The 19709-nt window shown below is 46.1% G+C and overlaps 2 protein-coding genes across 2 annotated transcripts; both read left to right on the plus strand.

Annotated features, from left to right (window-relative positions):
- Positions 1-230: 230 nt before the first annotated feature.
- Positions 231-1598, plus strand: si:rp71-1d10.8. The gene is made up of 3 exons (XM_047038227.1): positions 231-306; positions 457-1348; positions 1450-1598. The coding sequence occupies exons 1-3, from the start codon at positions 271-273 to the stop codon at positions 1596-1598; spliced, it is 1077 nt and encodes a 358-aa protein (XP_046894183.1). The 5' UTR covers positions 231-270.
- Positions 1599-1611: 13 nt separating this feature from the next.
- LOC124479475 (synapsin-like) lies at positions 1612-2766 on the plus strand. Its single transcript, XM_047038228.1, has 2 exons — positions 1612-2233; positions 2496-2766. Exons 1-2 carry the CDS (start codon positions 1612-1614, stop codon positions 2612-2614), a joined length of 741 nt encoding a protein of 246 aa, XP_046894184.1. The 3' UTR covers positions 2615-2766.
- Positions 2767-19709: the final 16943 nt, after the last annotated feature.

Consider the following 19709-nt stretch of genomic DNA (forward strand, 5'->3'; position numbering starts at 1 on the left):
TCTATATATAGCAATATGCTTATGCAAATTGAGCAAAAAAGGGCTGTTGGATTTACATATTTAAAATGTATAATAACAGTCTTAAACAGTCAAATCTACAGGTTGTTTTGTAAAGTTATTTACAATTGTACTGTGTTTTTTACAAAATTACACTGGCAACCCCAGCTGCCAGGTTTTTTTCGTACAAACAACAGGATTTTTTTTACAGTGTAGGTAACGTGTGTCAGTATGAGAGTTTTGTCCTATACAGGAGGATCAAGAAAAGGAAAGATGGATATAGAAATTGTAAATCTGCAATGGTTTAAGGTAAATATATATACATATGTCTATGCATGTGGCAAATATGCATGTGCCTATACATGGCAATTTTATAGAATTAATCTAACATTATTAAGACATTTTAAACTACTTTTGAATTTAATTTCTGACTGTACCAAAATAAATGTGTATTTGCAGATGCCAAACATCCGGCAACTTCGTAAGAGGGAGAGGACCACCAGGAAGTGGACCCAGGAGTCCATGGCGCAGGCCCAAGAAGAGGCGAAAGCAGGCAGGCTCAATGTACGGCAGGCAGCCCAGGAGTTTGGGGTCCCAAAAACCAGCCTGAGTGACCGAGTCAGTGGAAGGGTGTCCTCTGATTGTGTCCCGGGTCAGAGGACTCTCCTCACCCCTGCAGATGAGGATTCCCTGGTGGAGTACCTCTTGTACTCTGCCAGTCATGGGTTTCCACTGACGAAGCCTCAGGTCCTGGCCCACGCTCTGGCCATCTACAACCTCCGCCACCAGGCAGCCCCCAAGACCGGGCTTGGCCAGACGTGGTGGATCAACTTCAGGGAGCGGCACCACCATCGCCTGACTGCCCGGACCCCAGACATAATTGACCGTGGTAGAGCATCTTGCGCCAAGAGGGGGCCAATAGAGGAGTATTTTAAGCTCCTCACTACCATCATGGAGGAGCACGGGTTGAGGGAGAAACCCCGTCAAGTTTACAACTGTGATGAGACGGGGTTTCAGCTGGATGCTACCAGAAGGAAGGTCATTGTGCCCCGGGGGACAAAACACAGGGACCACATCACCGTCCTGGCCTGCCTTAACGCGGCTGGGGAGGATATCCCCCCTTTCATCATCTACAAGGGGGAATATCCAGGGGGCCCCTACAATAAAGAGGGGGTTCCCAATGCCCTCTACGGGAAGTCGCCAGCAGGGTACATGGACAGTGAGCTGTTCAGGAAGTGGTTTGTCGAGCACTTCCTGAAGTTTGCCAGTCAGGAGCGCCCGCTGCTGCTCATACTGGATGGACATCAGTCCCACCTTGATCCAGAGCTGGTCCGGATGGCACAGAGGGAGGGTGTCATATCCTGTGCCTGCCACCACACACGTCTCACATCCTTCAGCCTTTGGATGTGAGTTTCTTCAGACCCTTGAAGGCAGATTTCTCTGGTGTTACAGGAGATCTGTCGGCAGTGAGCCACTCCTTCTTGGTTTCTAAGAAGGAGTTTTCAAGGGTCTTAAGAGACTCCTACCAGAGGGTGAAGGATCGGAGAGTGGTGGTGGCTGGGTTCAGGAGGTGTCTACCCTCTGGACCCACTGGCCATTGACTGGTCACGGGTCATGCCGTCCGGGCCGCTGTGCGGGACCTCCTCCTCCTCGCAACCTCCGCCAAACTCATCGGCATCTTCCTGGGCTGCGCCTGATGTTGCCCTTCCCTCCCAACCCAATCCCCCTTTCCTAGCCCAACCCCCACCTGCTCCACCTGCCTCTCCTCCTCCAAATCCTTACCTCACCCATCCCCTGGTAACATTAGGTCGGATTTCAGTCGACCTGGCCAACCTCCTGACCGAAATCAAGTATAACACTGGTAAGGTCAGGAGGAATGTCACCAAGGCCAGGTTACTGACAGCCCAGGAGATGTCCGACGTCATCGAGGAGGCAGAGGACCGAGCTGCGAGGAGGGAAGCACAAGCTCTGGCCAGGGCTGACAGTGAGCAGCAGCGGGCCAAAGACAGGTGCTCGGCAGCCACTTCCTCCACCCTGTCTGGCGGCTCCCGCCCCAGCCGCAGAAGGCAGGTGTCCCTCGGGGTGCCTTCCGCCTCCAGCTCCGGCCTTTCCATCGCCGGTCCCTCAACCCACTCTGCCCCCTCTTGTGCCTCCCACGGTCCCTGGCTGCCTGCCAGCACAACATCACTACAGAGCCTGCCTGCGGAGGAACACGGCCACCTTCCTCCACCTGCTGGTCAGCACACACCTATTTACCATTTTAATTTGCGTATAGATTTCAATGCATTAACTATTGTGACAGTTAGACATGAGTATGTATTTTAGTATTGTTATAATAAAATATGATTATCTTTTAGAGCCTTCAACCACGTTCCTCTCCTTCGCACTGTAAATGCTTTATGTAATCTGAAAAAATACAATATTATAACATGATGGTGACATTAGCCTTGTTGAAGACTAAACACAACATGGTTATGCTTTTTCTGTTATTCATACAGCCTCCAAACCTGCAGACGCCGGACCATCATCCAGCTCCTCGTCTGCTGGACCCACGACATCCACCGCGGTAGTATACTTCATGTTAACTTTCTTTGAATTCCAACCCATGAAAATCTGATCTTTTTTTTTTTGTTCAAAGTTGTTGTTTTCTATTCTGTGAATAGGTCACACTCCTGAAGACGTGGAGACAACAGTTTGGGAGTCTGGCCGGTGCAGGGAACCTGACCCTCCCGAAAGCGCGGAGGGATTGGTGTCGTGGGTCCAGTGTGATAGCTGCCACACATGGTATCCCACCATGTGTGTGGGTTGGGACGAGGAGCTGTATGACGAGGAGGATTTTAATTGTTATTTGTGTCCATAGTGATTTTGTTTTTTCTTTTTTGTCTGTTTCTGTTTGTTTTGTATTGAAATAAATGTTCATATTTTCAAAGATTTCAACAAGTCATTTGTCTTTTGTTAACCGTCCTGTTATCTTTGATCCCATTCAATGTTTGAGGTCTCTAAATATATGATTGACCATTGCTTCATATTTCATGACTTTCGAATTTAATGGGGACAACTGAATAAACGTTAAATTAACATGGTATGTTTTCAATGTTCTGAACACATGTGGTACGCATCAGTGTTCTTTGGATAAAAATGTTTGTAGGTTGTAGAGTTCAACAAAACATCCAGCAGGTGGTGGTATACAGTCAAATTGAGCTTTTATCGCATAGTTTAGAGATGTTAAAGTGTGATATATTATTGTGAAGGAAATAACTACGTCCCCGGATATGTTGACATCATTGATGGTCAGTTTGGTGACCCTAGATTAAGTTAATATCCCCGGAAAAACAGCAGCGGCGAGTGTTTACTATGAGGATAGAAGTGCGGTCGGGTTTGGACAAGGGTAGCGCACGGCTAATTTGCCGGCGCCAGCGTCTTTTTAGCGGCTCTAGTAAAGGCTAAGCTAACTCTAAAAAATTTAACAATATTTATCTCGAAAGGTAAGAAGTTAAAGCTTAGTGTGAAATCAATAAATCAGCTGAAATTCTGATCATTTTTATCAATATTTGAAGTGGCATTTTCTCAGAATTTTAGCTTAAAACCGGTCGGGATTGGACACAGTGACGCTACCTTGTTCTTGCGAAATTAAGTCCCTTTTGGAAATTCCTGGTCAATGTTAGCATGGAGTGAGCTGAAGTGGCGCTGAAGATTTGAAGCCTTGAAATGCGCTATTGACGCCTGGCATAAGGCAGAATGGCCATTACGTTCAACAAAAAATATTAACTCTCACAATCTGTTAAAAACGTCCTGTGTTCATCTTCATATTTGCGTTTTGCTGAGCATTTTTTCCCTGCCATTTTCAGAGCGGACTTGACACCAATTGTTTACTCAACAACAAGGTTCAGAATCAGAATCAGAATCAGAAAGGGATTTATTCGCCATGAAAGTTTGCACTGACAAGGAATTTGCTTTGGCAGGAAGGTGCATACAATAAACATATAGGAATCTTAAATTTAAATACGTGGTCTAACTATACTAAAACTAGTAGTAATAAGTGGAATACACTAAAATAGAATAAAAGTGGGCATAAAATAAAATATAAGTGTAAAAATTACAATATAAAATACAATATAAAATGCAAAATTACAGGAATTGAACGTAGTGCAAAAGTAAAAGTTTTTAGACATGAAGTCATTAGAGTCCGTGTGAGCTCTTGGCCTTGTTGAGGAGGCCAACAGCGGAAGGGAAGAAACTGTTTGTGTGGCGTGAGGTTTTGGTCCTGATGGACCGCAGCCTTCTGCCGGAGGGGAGTGGTTGAAACAGGGAGTGACCAGGGTGGGAGGAGTCTGCCAAAATCGTCTTCGCTCGTCTCAGGGTCCTCGAGGGAAGGCAGATTGCAGCCAATCACCTTCTCTGCAGTGCGGATGATACGCTGCAGCCTGCTCTTGTCCTTGGCAGTGGCAGCAGCGTACCAGATGGTGATGGAGGAGGTGAGGATAGACTCAATGATGGCTGTGTAGAAGTGCACCATCATTGTCTTTGGCAGGTTGAATTTCTTCAGCTGCCGCAGGAAGTACATCCTCTGTTGTGCTGTCTTGGTGAGGGAACTGATGTTCAGTTCCCACTTGAGGTCCTGGGAGAGGATAGTGCCCAGGAAGCGAAAGGACTCCACAGTGTGATGGGGGTGAGTGGGGCTGTGTTCTTCCTGAAGTCCACAACCATCTCCACTGTCTTGAGAGCATTGAGCTCTAGGTTGTTCTGGCTGCCCCAGGTCACCAGGTTGTCCGCTTCCCACCTATAGATGGACTCGTCTCCACCAGAGATGAGCCCAATGAGGGTGGTGTCGTCCGCAAACTTCAGGTGTTTGACGGACGGATGGCTGGAGGTGCAGCTGTTGGTGTACAGGGAGAAGAGCAGAGGAGAAAGGAAGCAAACCCTGGGGAGATCCAGTGCTGATGGACCGGGAATCAGAGACTTGTGTTCCCAGCTTAACGCACTGCTTCCTGTCAGACAGGAAGTCTGTGATCCACATGCAGGTGGAATCAGGCACGTTCAGCTGGGAGAGCTTGTCCTGAAGCAGAGCGGGGATGATGGTGTTGAAGGCAGAGCTGAAGTCCACAAACAGGATCCTGGCGTAGGATGCTGGGGAGTCCAGGTGCTGTAGGGTGAAGTGGAGGGCCAAATTAACTGCATCGTCCACAGACCTGTTGGCTCTGTAGGCAAACTGCAGGGGGTCCAGTAGAGGGTCAGTGATGGATTTAAGGTGTGCCAGCACCAGGCGCTCAAAAGACTTCATTACCACAGAGGTCAGGGCGACGGGTCTGTAGTCATTATGTCCAGTTGGCCTGGGCTTTTTGGGCACAGGGATGATGGTCGAGGATTTGAGACAGGCTGGCACATGGCATGTCTCCAGGGAGGTGTTAAAGATGTAGGTAAACACCGGAGACAGCTGGTCAGCGCAGTTCTTGAGGGTGGCTGGAGAGACAGAGTCTGGCCCAGCTGCTTTGCGGGGGTTCTGTCTCTTGAACAGTTTGTTCACTTCTCTCTCCTGAATGGAGAGGGTCGTCACTGTAGATGGGGGAAGGTGGGGGGGGGGGCCTCCCGGGTGGAAAGGAGTTGTTCAGGACTGTCCAATTGTCTTTCAAATCTACAGTAGAACTCATTCAGGTTGTTGGCCAGGCGGGAGTCGTTAGTGGAGTGGGGGGCTCTGGGCTTGAAGTTGGTGATCTGCCTGAGGCCTCTCCAGACAGAAGCAGAGTCGTTAGCAGAGAATTGGTGTTCCAGTCTCTGCGAGTACAGTCGTTTAGCCTCTCTCACCGCCTTGCTAAACCTGTTCTTCGACTCCTTGAATCTGTCCTTGTCCCCACTCCTAAACGCTGCCTCTTTGTCCAGCCTTAGCCTTCTGAGTTTAGCTGTAAACCAGGGTTTGTCGTTGTTGTAGCTCACCCTGGTGCGTGTTGGTATACAGCAGTCCTCACAGAAGCTGATGTATGATGTCACAGCCTCTGTGAGCTCATCCAGACTATTGGTAGCAGTCATGAACATGTCCCAGTCAGTACAGTCCAAGCACGCCCGCAGTTCCTCCATAGCCTCACTGGTCCACTGTTTCGATGTCCTCACAGCAGGCTTACAGCGCCTAAGCTTCTGCCTGTATGCAGGAATCAGATGGACCATGGCGTGGTCTGAGTGACCCAGTGCTGCTCGGGGAACCGCATGGTATGCTTTACTGATAGTAGAGTAGCAGTGATCCAAAGTGTTCTCTTCTCTGGTAGGGCATTTGATGAATTGTCTGTATTTGGGGAGTTCTTGAGTTAGATTGCCTTTGTTAAAGTCGCCTAGCACAATAACCAAGGAATCTGGATTGTCATGCTCCACGCACAATATCTGGTTTGCGAGTACACGTTGAGCCTCGTTGGCGCTAGCCTGAGGGGGCATGTAGACGCCGACCAGTATGAATGAAGCAAACTCACGTGGCGAGTAAAAAGGTTTACAGTTAATAAAAAATGTTTCCAGATCAGGAGAACAATGCTGCAGAATCACTGTCACATCTTCACATCAGCCACTGTTAATAAAAAAACAAATACCACCGCCTTTCGTTTTGCCAGAAAGCAGGGAGTCACAATCCGCTCTCAGCAGTTTGAAACCTGCTAGCTGTAGTGCAGAGTCTGGGATCATTTCACTCAGCCATGTTTCCGTAAAGCACAAAACGGAAGATGAACGAAAGTCTCTATCTTTCCATACCAGTAGCTGAAGTTCGTCCAGTTTGTTGCTCAGCGAACGAACGTTGGAGAGAAATATCCCCGGTAACGCTGTGCGCACTCCGCGCCGACGAAGTCGCACCAAAGCACCGGCCCGTTTACCTCTCCTACGATTCTTCGCTGCTAAGACAAAGCCGAGAGTGGCTTTGACTATAATTCCCACTAAGTCTGCCGCTGGAAGCAGAAAAGTGGGAAATAAATCCACAGGAGTTGTAGTCCTGATGTTAAGAAGTGCTTCTCTTGTTAGAGAACCCCGGAAATCTTGGCAGAACACTGAATTAACAGACAAAACAAGACAAAACAGAGCACACCGAGCTACCGTGGCTGCCATCGTCGGCGCCATCTCAGGATGACCAAGCTCAGCGTGGAGTTTTATGTTGGTACCAAACACGTTTCGCGTGTCTATTTTAGATACAAAGTGAATGTATACAGACGCGATCATGCGAAAATTCACGTCAGACGTACATTTGCTTGGGATGAAAATATTGAACTCAACATGAACATTGAACACACATACATTAAAAAAACACAAACACAAAATCAATATGATTGTAAGAGCCGCACGAGACCAGGCAAAGAGTCACATGTGGCTCGGGAGCCGCGGGTTGGCCAGGCCTGGTCTAGAGATCCCATACATAGGATATGCCCTGATGGACTTTGAAATTAAAGGCTTACAATTTCCAGCTTGTGGCGTGGTCATTGTGAAAGATGAATGTTCCTCTAACCCCCTCATTATTGGCATAAATGTAATTAAAACATGTTGGGAGTTACTGTTCCAGAACCAAGAGAGGCCAATGTCTTTAACCTGCCAGAATCCCAGCTCCCAACAGATTTGGAGAAGTGCTTTCGCCTCCTGTCGAAGGATTGTTGCCGGTCCGGGGATGGATTTCTCGGGTATTTCCGCCCAGGCCACCGACGAGGGATCCGTGTCCCGGCCAGAAGTGAAGTTGTTGTATGGGGCAGGGCCCCCTCAGGCCCCCCTGGCCGGACCTACTATGGCCTGTTGGAAGCCCTACCGGAACCAGGTGCTGTCGGAATAGCAAGGACACTAGCAGTGGTGAGAAACGGTAGAGTCCCGGTCCGTATTCGTAACCTCAACCCTTTTAGTCTGTCCATGGGCCGCTACCAGAAGCTGGGGAGAATCTCCAAGGTTGACGAAGTGGTGGTGCATGGAGCCCGGGACCTGAGTTTGACCAGGGATATCGACTGGGTTGTTGAGGTTAGATTGGTGGAGGCCTGCTCTGACCAGGGGACAGAAAATTCCCTGTTCGAGGTGAGTTCGCTGTTTAACAGACCCGACTTGACCGAGCAACAACAGGATGCTCTGACAGCATTATTACAGAAATGGGAGGCAGTTTTTGCCAGGAATGACAAGGATTTTGGAAGAACTGACATTGTCCAACATAGAATACCTACAGGCGACAGTGATCCCATAAGAGAGCGATTCAGACCCCTCCCGCCTATGATGTATCAGGAAATGAGAACCCTGCTTGCCTCAATGCTTGAGGGTGGCATTATCTGTGAGAGTTCAAGTCCATGGGCTGCACCAATTGTCATGGTTAAGAAGAAGGATGGTAGCTGGCGTTTTTGTGTGGATTTTAGGAAGTTCAATAATGTGACTCATAAGGATGCATTCCCTCTCCCCAGGATTGAAGAGACACTTCCCTCACTAAAGCAGAGTGGTTCACAACTCTGGATTTGGCCAGTGGATATTGGCAAATCGAGATGCACCCCCAGGATAAGGAAAAGACTGCTTTTTCCACACCCTTGGGCCTTTATGAATTTCAGCGCATGCCATTTGGCCTCTGTAACGCCCCAGCCACTTTTCAACGTTTAATGCAGCAGTGTCTAAGTGGATAAATTTCGGAATCAGTACTGGTCTATCTGGACGATATAATTGTGTATTCTCCTGACTTTGTAGCCCATTTGGAGCATTTGGAAAGACTCTTTGAAAGGCTCTGGAGGCACGGACTAAAGCTGAGGCCTGACAAGTGCACACTACTCCAGTCGCAGGTAAAGTTCCTCGGCCATGTAGTTGACAGGAGTGGTATTATGCCTGATCCAGATAAGATTTCCGCTGTAGTAGATTGGCCACCACCATCTACTATAAAAGAGGTTAGAGCCTTCCTAGGGTTGGCAGGGTATTATAGACGTTTCATTGCAGGATTTGCTAAACTGGCATTCCCCTTGACTGCACTGTTAACTGGCATCTCCGCCGACAAGAAATCAGGAGCCAAAAAGGTAGATTGGACAGAGCCCTGTCAGATGGCGTTTGATAACTTGAAGGGGGCCCTAACTCAGGCCCCAGTCCTAGCCTATGCAGATTTTGCTGTCCCCTTTCTCCTGTACACAGATGCCAGTAACCAAGGGTTGGGTGCAGTGCTGGCACAAGTCCAAGACGGCCGTGAGCGTGTGATAGCCTATGCCAGTCGCAGCCTGCATCCTACTGAACGTAACCATGCCAATTACAGCTCTTTTAAACTGGAACTCCTAGCATTAACATGGCTGCTGCGCATGCTGGACTGGAGAGGACCCTGTCCCGCCTACGGCAACACTTCTTCTGGCCATACATGGAGGAGGAGGTACGAGGATTCCAAGCTGGTTGTGCAGTCTGCAACTTGCAGAAGGATAGGGCAGAGCCAAGGGCCCCCTTGAACCCTATTCCAGTATCCTACCCTCTAGAAGTGATTGCACTTGACTTTCTCTCGTTGAGTAGACCAAATGATACCTACCAAAATATTTTGGTCATGATAGACATGTTCACCCGTTATGCCTGGGCTGTACCTACGCGTGATCAGACTGCCAGAACCACTGTCAAGGCTATTTGGTCTGAAGTAATTCAAACATTTGGCTGCCCGGCTCGTTTCCATTCTGATAGGGGCCCCAATTTTGAGTCAGACATAATGAAACAGCTTTGTGACTTGTACGGCATTGCCAAGAGTAGGACCACCCCTTATCATGCTGCTGGGAATGGGAGGGTAGAGAAAATGAACCAGACCCTGTTGAACATGTTGAGGACCTTGGAGGCGGAGAGAAGGACTAGGTGGCCAGAATACCTCCCCGAACTGCTGCAAGCCTACAACAGTACTGCCCACAGTGCCACTGGTTTTGCCCCATCATACTTAATGTTTGGCCAACATATCCGACTCCCCGTCGATGTAAGTTTAGGAGTGACTCCCGTATACCCAAAACAAAACATAGCGGGATGGGTCAGAGATCACCATCAGACTTTTTACTGGCAATGTCATTTGACATTGCCAGTAAAAAGATGATGGAGGTAGCCTCTCGAGAAAAGCTCCATTATGACTTTAAGGCCCAAGCAGCCCCTATTCTACCTGGTGAGCGGGTGTGGGTGCGGGACAGGAATAGGCAAGGGCAAGGGAAAATGCATAGCTGGTGGAACCCAGAGCCTTATGTGGTGGTTGGTCTGGTAGGCGACACGGGGTTAGTCTACAAAGTCAGACCAGAAAGAGGAGGGAAAGAAGGCACCTAACATCGAAATGCCCTTAAAGTTTGCACTACTCCTGTGCACCAGATACCGGACCAGAAACTAACATCTAGGACTGAGGTAGAAATAAACCCTCCACTGTTTGGCACTGCACCTTTCCCCGATGCTGTGGCTGGGACACAGCCCCCATTGTATGGTCTTGTGCCAAGGCTTGAAGTTGTTGGACCAGAACACCACCTACCGGTAAGGGACCCAGACAGAGGGGAAGTCCTTAGGCGCTCCGCCCGAGCCAACCTGGGGTTACCACCAGGACGTTACGGACACTAAAAGATTTGCTTGCCCGGGCCTGGCAAGGATAAAGTCGGAGGATAATGTCACCGGCTTGGAAGTGAGGTACAGGGTGTATTTGTATATTTAGTTAATTGGGTTATTTGGGTTGCAGTAGTGTGCCTTGTTTGGTTGCTGTGTGGTTGTTTTGCCTTTCCCTTTACCTCCAGAGTCACCGAGCCTAATTGACAATAAAGGAAAGGACCAGTTGGAGCGGTATACCTGGCCTATAAAACAAGGAAGTCACGGGGAAACAAGGAAGTCTGAAACCACCGACGAAGTCACGGAGGAACCGATCGGGACGATCAAGGGAACGGCGGTAATTAGAGGGCCGCAAGGGAGTGTTCTGGATTACGGAGGGAGATCTAAGGGCGTGGTTAACATTCTGCACACCCGGACGACGCTGTGGGAACGAGACGGGAACCTGGGTAATCAGAGGACCGCAAGACAGGGATTCGGATTACGGAGGGAGACCTACGAACGTGGCCCTATGGAGGAGGCTACCAGTCAGCACACACGGGTGACTCTGTTAGAGACTGAGACATTCTCTCTTTTAAACTTGTAGACATTTCGGAAGCCTGGAAATACCTTTTATACTAATTAAAATACATTACTTTATATGGCATGGTTGTCGACTGTTCCTTTGGTCAAACACACAGATTCCTCCCTCTTAGAACGAACCAATTGAGTTCCTAGACGTACAACTAGGTGGCGTAGTCGGTACAACACTACACGTCGGCGACATATGCCTATTCTGATTTGGGCCTACCTCCAGGGCCCACACTGATGATCACGGGTTGGCTTTCTTGCATAGGCCTATCACTTGTAACACTGACGTTGAGCACTGCAGTTGGGTTTTCCTCTTCTTGGTAGGAAGTGTCCGTCTCAACGCTAGCACTAGAATCACTAGCATTTAGGAGACTTTGAGCAGCACTATCCAGTCCCTCCAACCCAATAAATGCTGGGGAATTCTCGCCTACAACCTGGATTACGGTCTCACTATATATTGAAGCTTTAGGCAGTGGTCCCCCACCAGTCGGCACGCGTTTCATACTACTTGCATCCTTTTTGGCTTTTGATAGCAATTGTTGCCATTTTTTTTTCTGTTATGCTTTTCCAAGTCTCCTTTTTTCATTTGTTGGTTATTGTGTTGCTTTGTTTCGAGGTTAAAATATATTTATGTTGGTCATACTTCTCAATCAATGTTCTTATTTCCGAATCAGAGAAATTACTCATTATTTTTTTACGATCCTCCATAGCTAATTACACGGAAAAGTTGTGAACTGAATGAATAAACGGTTATTAATTGGTTTCATGGCAACGCACGTTCCATACTAGAATTTCACGGGCACTTTCATGAACGCGCATGTTACGACCAGTCTTAGGCATGTTACGACAGGCGTTAGATATGGGCCTAAGACCGTTCTTCACAAAGACTGACTTAGGACTTACATTTACATTTATTCATTTAGCAGACGCTTTTATCCAAAGCGACTTCCAAGAGAGAGCTTTACAAAGTGCATAGGTCACTGATAATAACAACAAGATAGCCCCACAGCATTGCGGGTAGTCAAAAACAAGAAGTACATATTGTGAACAACCAAAAAATAGTGCTAAAGGGAAGAAACCATAAGAGCATGTAGTTAAACAAGTTAAATTACACAACATTAATCTCAAAGTGCAGGTGTACCTGTAGGAAAGCAATAAAAATAGGATTAACTAAAATAGAATACAACAGTTTAAACCAGCTACCACTAACCAACAAGAGCAACAGTCTAAGCAAGAGTCATTGTGATCCTTGAGGAGACTAGCGTTGGGTTCAGCAAACCATTCCTAAGTACCATTGTACTCCCGGAACAAGTGCGTCTTGAGCCTTCTCTTGAAGGTGGAGAGACAGTCCGTGTCTCTGATGGAGGTGGGGAGTTGATTCCACCACTGGGGTGCCAGGCAGGAGAAGAGCTTGTGCTGGGACCGGGCGGTCTTGAGAGGTGGGACCACCAGGCGGTTGTCTGAAGAAGACCGTAGGTGGCGGGTGGGGGTGTAAGGCTGCAGGAGAGACTTGATGTAGTCGGGCGCAGTCCCGTTCACTGCTCGGAAGGTCAGTATCAGGATCTTGAATCTGATGCGGGCCGTTGAATCTGATGCGGGCCGACTTATGACAGTCTTAGCAAAGACTAGTTGGTGCAACCCACTCCTGTTTCCGAAAGTAGATGTACTTCCTTAATGATATTAAGGAAATACAATTATGCTGGTATTGTACAATACACATTACAATTGTGTGTCATTTCACGAAGTAAAATGAGCAAATAGTTATTACCCAGGCCTCTTTGCTTGTGGCGTTTCTGCAGTTGCCTTGCAGTAAAGCAGTTAGCCTAGCCATCTCCCAGAAGTTAACGAGCTGCTAAACTAATGTTCTGCTAGAGATAGTCACGCGAGTTTTCGTGACGTTGGTGAGTTTGGTGGAGTCAGTGACTGGCTAGCAAGTTAGCCACCGTTCGCTTCACTTTTCGCCACAAAAACGCAATTTCTACTTAAACCGTGCAACGAGAATCCCAATACAAGCAACTTAATTCCTACCAAAACGAAACGTTTGACTCTGAGGTTGTCTATGTAGTCCAAATATTAACAAAGTTTTAGGGGGGCAAAAAGAAATAATAATAATAACTAGAGAGCATAGTGTAAAGGGCCCTATTATCGTCCACTCTAAATCTCCAACGTTCGGGGCCCCATTATCGTCCACAACCGTTTCTTCCGTTAATTTCTTAAAGAAGATATGCAGCAGCAACGAAAGAAAGTAACTCATCGATATGTACTCATCTTATATTGCTGCACACCAAATTACAGCTTCTTACTTTGAGATTTTAGTATGTAAATACGCTCTCAAACTGTATGTGTACAGGGCTGCCAACTTTTCCAAAAACCTTGGCGTGAGATTTGGTAGCCCCCCCCCGGCGAGCTTTTGCGAGCTTCACTCCCCCCAAAGGCGAGTTTACACGGCTGCATAGCCGCGGGAACATATTTTATCAGGGGGGTGCTGGTGGGGGCTTAATGTTCCGGGGCGGCAGGGAGGAACTGGGAGTAAAAATTGGCCCTGCACTTTGATCCAGACCGGCCCACCAGAACTGGCACCCATATGCGCCACCACAGCTGCCCTGCTAATGCAAGCATAGTCTGTGTTCAATGCGATGCGAGTTAAGGCCGTTTTATGGTACTTCGTACTTCACGATTATGGACACATGGGAAGGGCCTACGCATGGATGGAACGCCCTGAACGCCTGTCGCCATCTGTCGTCTCCGGGGCCGTCAGAGAGCTCTCCCGTGCACCGTTGAAATTCCTGTCGATCCGTCATGCCGTGCTGTACAGCGACCCCTTGGCCGTGATTGGTCCGCTACGACATCAATTCCAAACAACATCATTTCCGACTTCGACAGAAAGGCGTTTTCTCTAAGGTCGTCTTTTTGAAAGACGTCTGTGATGAGAACTTCTTGGAGAGAAAGTTTATTGTGAGCTAGTTTCTGCTTTACTCTAGCAAATTCAGAAACGTGAGTTTGTTTTCTGTGCACTGACTGCCACAGTTTAGTGACCTAGAGTAGTACATTGTAGTTTTGACTGTACATCCAGTTTGTATGGATCTTTTTGTTTCCAATTATATCAGTCTTTTTGTTATCATTTTTCACATTGGGTTATACACTTGGTGGTGGAGAAATGAATTCACAAAACCAGAGCCTTGTCTATATCGCAGGGGTGTCAAACTCATTTTCACCGAGGGCAACATCAGCATTATGGTTGCCGTCAAAGGGCCAGTTGTAACTACGATGTTACGTCAGTAACAATGTAAAAATATGGTGTTTTTGTTGTAACTTTTGTGACCATAGGGCCTATTATGCTGCAATTGAAGTCCGCCTTTTAATTCTTGGACAATCTGCTGTTTTCTTGGAGGATACATTTGCATATTTTTCTCAGTGTTTGGTGACAAAATGCAAGCGCGCATAGCGCAAAACTTTTTTTGCCCTTCATTTGAACGCAGAATAGCTTTTTGAGCTTCATGTAAAATAAACATTGCCGTTTTCCAATTGGTAAAACCTTGTCTAATGAAGGTGATGTCTTCATCATTTCTGGCTCCAAATTGTCGACAAGGGAAGCAGAAACATGCTAGCTTGGCTGAGTACTCTAACCAAGTTTGAGAGCGATACCAACTTGGGTTGAATGCCCGAGGACCTTGGCAGAAAATACACATGGGGTACGTTCGCAGAACCGGCTGCATTGGAGTGCTGTCATTCAAACCATACTCACGAAACAAAAAATCTTTGGCCTTTATTTGAGCGCAAAATAGTTGGCTTCATTTAAAAAAATGGCAGTTTTTCAATTGGTAAAACCTTGTCTAGTGAAGGTGATTTCTTTGTCTCTTAATTTTTCAGCCCCACCCTACGTTTCTTACCCTGGTTTTCCATATTCTTCTCCCGGTGCTCCCGATTGCCAGTCCGCTACTGCGGAGCTGTGCCATGGTGGTGGATTTTTAAGTCATATCATTTTAAATTCTCGTGCTGTCAGGGCGTGCTGCAGCACCCTCAGCACCCCTAGTTCCCGCGGCCATGCACGGCTGTTTGCGCGTCAATGTTGCTTCACTCGGTTAACCTGCGCGTCGTCTGTTAATGTTTACAACGTTAGCTTGGCTACTTGTTTGGCGTTTCCTTTTCAGCGTGAGATATTCAAGGTGTGGCGTGAGAGCGTGAGAAATGGGTGAAATGCGTGTGTCACACGGCGAAACCGTGAGAGTTGGCAGCTCTGTGTGTAGCATCTGCCTTCCGCAAAGTCAAACTGACATTTCTCCATTGAAAGTGGTTGGGTGGACGATAATGGGACCCCTTGGCTAACTGCTAAAATCAGTAAAGTAACATTTCTAGGCATATCCTGATTAGATTTCAAAACCGGAATGTTATAATATAGGTGTGTATCTACATATTAAAGTACAATGTTGTGACATAACGTTTTTAATTTGTATTATAACGACATTTTAGTAACATTGCTAACGAGCATCGAGAGCTAGGTGGACGATAATGGGACCCCTTACGCTACAATTTCTGGGGAAATTGTGATGGTGTGATTTGTTAAGAAGCTCATAAGAACTTCTTAAGAACGTTCGAAGAGCGCTCTAGAACGCTCTTCGAACGCTCTTAAGAAGCTCTTCGCATTAAGCCAATAAACGTAATTGTAAGTTTTTCTCTTCTCGTGATATTTTCAGGCTCATATTGCATTCATTCATTAATAAAGAACCCCCTTTGAAGCTTATTTTAACAACGACGTTACCAGCAGTAGCTATCTCAGATGGAATCGCAATTCAAATAATACTATAGGCTAACTGAAAATATGCCCCCAAAAACGTAAATAAGCTTGACATTTATTTAGGGGAAAATCACTCATTCATAAAAATGTCAGTGGTAGCGATCATTGTCAGTAACAAGGCAACATGCGATATAGCCCTGCTGTGTGGAGAAGCTGCCCCAGTAAATTGTAGGCTACTACTACTGCTAGACTGTCTTGGTAGCGATTGCGTTGTTTGAATTTGATTTTCCGTTGTACGCTCTAGGCTGAAATGAATTATTTTCATGAACAGATTGACAAAGTTTAGGCTGTAGCAATGGAGTTCAGGTTAGTAGTCACTAGTCAGATAGTTTCACCTATTGAAAGACTTTTAATTTAAGTATACTTAAATAAAAAGTCGATAAGGTTAGTGCCAAACATGTGCCGCCGTTTAACTTCCTACTAGTACTGTAAACAGCTGTGGAGATGTTTTTGTTAGCTACTAGACTACCCAGCTAACACACTTACGTTGCCCTTACGTTGTCGCAACGTCACGCGATGACCAAACATACGTTGCGGGACCGTGCATCTGTGGGGCGCCAGTAGGTTGCCGCAAACGTAATCTTGTGACGTTGCCAGTCCGTAACCGCGACGTCGTGGCAATGTTATTTTCCGACGTTGCAAGTCCTAACCGCAACCTCCTAGCAACGTAATTTTCTGACGTTGCCAGTCCGTAACCGTGACGTCATTGCAACGTTATTTTCCGACGTTGCCAGTCCGTAACCGCAACCTCCTAGCAACGTAATTTTCTGACGTTGCCAGTCCGTAACCGCGACGTCGTCGCATTGTTATTTTCCGACGTTGCCAGTCGGTAACCGCAACCTCCTAGCAACGTTGTTTTGTGACGTTGCCAGTCCGTAACCGCGACCTCCTAGCAACGTTGTTTTGTGACGTTGCTGGTCCGTAACTGCGACGTTAATAATTTACTTACTTATTAAGTAACCTATATTTCATATGCAGACCTCATTTTCCCAGAAGGCTACTTGTTTTGGTATAATAGATAGCCACCGTTAGGAGGAATATGTTTGTGTGATGTGTAGCCTGACTTAAGCTAAATCATAAACGAGGCAGCATTTCAAAATCAGAAAGTGTTTTAATCGCCATGAAAGTTTGCACAGACAAGGAATTTACTTTGGCAGGAAGGTATATACATTCAACATATAGGAATCTTAAATATGTGGTCTACCTATACTAAAGGGGAGTCAGATGGCTGAGCGGTTAGGGAATCAGGCTATTAAATCAGAAGGTTGCCAAATGATGTGTCCTTGGGCAAGGCACTTCACCTTACTTTCCTCCAGGGAATGTCCCTGTAGTTACTGTAAGTTGCTCTGATAAGAGCGTCTGCTAAAATGACAAAGCACAAAGTATGCATGTAACATTTAAAATAAAAACTAAAATGGCCCAAAACTATACATACGTGATAAAAAGTGCCACTGCAAAACAAACACTGCAAAGAAAAAACACTGCAAAGAAAAAACAATGCAAAACAAAAGTGCCAAACAAACAAAGTGCAAAAAATGATTTAAAATCTTCTTCCAGTCCCCGCTACAAGTCCTGTCTGTTGGCCCTGACAAGGAAGCACAAAATAAGTTAGTGTTCGATTAACATAATCGCACGTGTGAAAAGGGGCTATACAAGTCATTAAAAAAAAATCACATCTAAAATAATATACATCGTCAAAAAAATATTATGTGATTCTAGATTTGTGTCATAGCCATGTGAAAGATTGGATATGGAAGCTGCAATCATGATTCATTCACCTGGCTTGTTTTGAATGGGCTGCCGGGGTGTGTTTGAGTGTTTCCTCTATGCGGAGCTCCACAGCTTTCTCTCCCAGTCCCGTCTTCCACTTCATCACAGCGTCTGGAATTAGAAGTCATGAACTTATTGTCAAATGTCAAATTGTTTCCCCCCACGATCAGAACAATATTTTTTTGAGTGCCTTGTATTTGCACTTGCCTGGCTGCCAGCTGGTTTCCGGGGCCCCCTATGGGTTCTCCTCCACCAGACCAGAGTTAACACCTAGAGGTATGGCATCTGGTGATGCAAACGTTTTAAGTCATGCTTTTGCTTGATGCGTGATGGTGGTCGGATCACCTGTACAGAAATTAAAGTGGAATGTAGTTTACGTACATAGTATTAGTATATTGATATTGGAGTAGCATCGCATATGTGATCGTTTGAAAGCAGGGCCCCCACAGCGTAGCGTCGCACATGTGTGATTCTGAACATTCCAACCAACTATTTTCCGATGGGCAAAAACTATATGATAAACACTACAGTATGGCTTAAAAATGTACAATTAGTAGGCTAACAAGTAACACTAGCAAGTAGTAGCATTGGTACGAGTATTGTCTTAGGTTGCTAGGTAACGGAAGCTAATTAAAGCTACTTAGCTTCCGTTTTGGAAAAATAATTCACGTACTCTGGTGAAAGTGTCGGAAATATTTAGAACTCACGCATCTAAAGGTTAAAACGAATAAACTTATCCAAAAACAGATGTCATGTACAAATTTGAAGAATTAGTGACATGATACTTCTACAGACGCCATTGCTGTGCTTGCCATGCCCGACTTAGCCTGGCTGCCAGCCCAACTTCTCCCCGCCACAAAAAAAGTTGGTCGGGAAGTTGGGTCTGGAGGGTCTCGTATTGGGGACCAACTACAGAAAACCAGAATCTGGGTGAACCAATGAAATTGCCAGGGCGGGCTTTATACAATGATAACAGATGATAAACAGTAACGTAATCACCCACGACACAAAAGAGCGCTTAAGTTGAATTCGTTTTGAACAAACATGGCTACCGCTGGAGATCTGGGATGTTATGATTCTGCCATCGAGTCTGTTTTAAAAGACATCGACAGCGCATTAATTTTGAAAGAGGAACAGAGAGACGCAATCAAGGCATTTGTCGATGGAAAATATGTTTTTGCAGTCCTTCCTACGGGATTCGGTAAAATTTATCAGCTGGCCCGATGGTCGCGAAGAAGATGGGACACAATGAAAACCCAGTGGCCATTGTGGTTTCTCCTTTTCTTTTGTGGAGTTGTAATCCTAAACGGAGAACTTGTTCGTATATGCATTGCCCTTTATTGTTTAGCTCAAAAAGGTTGACCGTGTGAACAAGTACTCCCCCTACCCTTAAATTAATTTTACAACACAGGCAAAAATCGTTTGTATTCATTCCTCAAGCACACTTCAAGTCTGCTTGCAGTTTAGTCAGTAAAGATTTAGCTGCCTCTCAGTTTAGTTCTGTTGACAACAACTATGAGGCGCTTGACATACGTCACATAGTCTGTTGCTCTGATTGGTTGTAGATCTATCCAATTGAGCGAAGAGGCATTTGTTTTCCAGGCTTGTTTGAAACAGGCCCCGTAGTCAAAGCCCAACGGAGAGTTTTCAGACTCATATTCTGACTAGAATTATGAGTATGACAACGTCAGGCTATGCCCGACTGTGAACGTGATCAGCCACGTGCGAGCTCCAGTCTATTCAGGTCTAGCTAAATAAACTATTTTGGGACAAGTTTTTCTAACAGTTCTGAACGTTTATTTTCACTGATTCTTTTGAGGGTAATTTGTGAGACGTTTAACTTTGATAACATGTATGCATTTTCAGTATTTCAAAATAACTTTCTAGCTAGCGAAATCCTAACGTAAACAATGTGAATCTGATATAACGCTAGCACATTAACAACTCAATTTCAAACATATATGCCCCATCCAATTTCTGAAAATATGTTTATATATTTAAAACTATTTCTGTTAAGAAACTCACCTTTGAAGTAACTTATTTCCAGGTAAAATCCATTGTGTGAAAGACGGTGGGGCCC

The sequence above is a fragment of the Hypomesus transpacificus genome, chromosome 17, assembly GCF_021917145.1.
Source record: "Hypomesus transpacificus isolate Combined female chromosome 17, fHypTra1, whole genome shotgun sequence".
Classification (NCBI taxonomy): domain Eukaryota; kingdom Metazoa; phylum Chordata; class Actinopteri; order Osmeriformes; family Osmeridae; genus Hypomesus; species Hypomesus transpacificus.

Excerpts from the sequence above, each read along its gene's own strand:
- si:rp71-1d10.8 (XM_047038227.1), top strand. The coding sequence starts at position 271 with ATGGATATAGAAATTGTAAATCTGCAATGGTTTAAG. Across the intron at positions 307-456 it reads TAAATCTGCAATGGTTTAAG|ATGCCAAACATCCGGCAACT; the intron begins GTAAATATATAT and ends GTGTATTTGCAG. Across the intron at positions 1,349-1,449 it reads CCGGATGGCACAGAGGGAGG|GAGATCTGTCGGCAGTGAGC; the intron begins GTGTCATATCCT and ends CTGGTGTTACAG.
- LOC124479475 (XM_047038228.1), top strand. The coding sequence starts at position 1,612 with ATGCCGTCCGGGCCGCTGTGCGGGACCTCCTCCTCCTCGCAACCTCCG. Across the intron at positions 2,234-2,495 it reads CCACCTTCCTCCACCTGCTG|CCTCCAAACCTGCAGACGCC; the intron begins GTCAGCACACAC and ends TTATTCATACAG.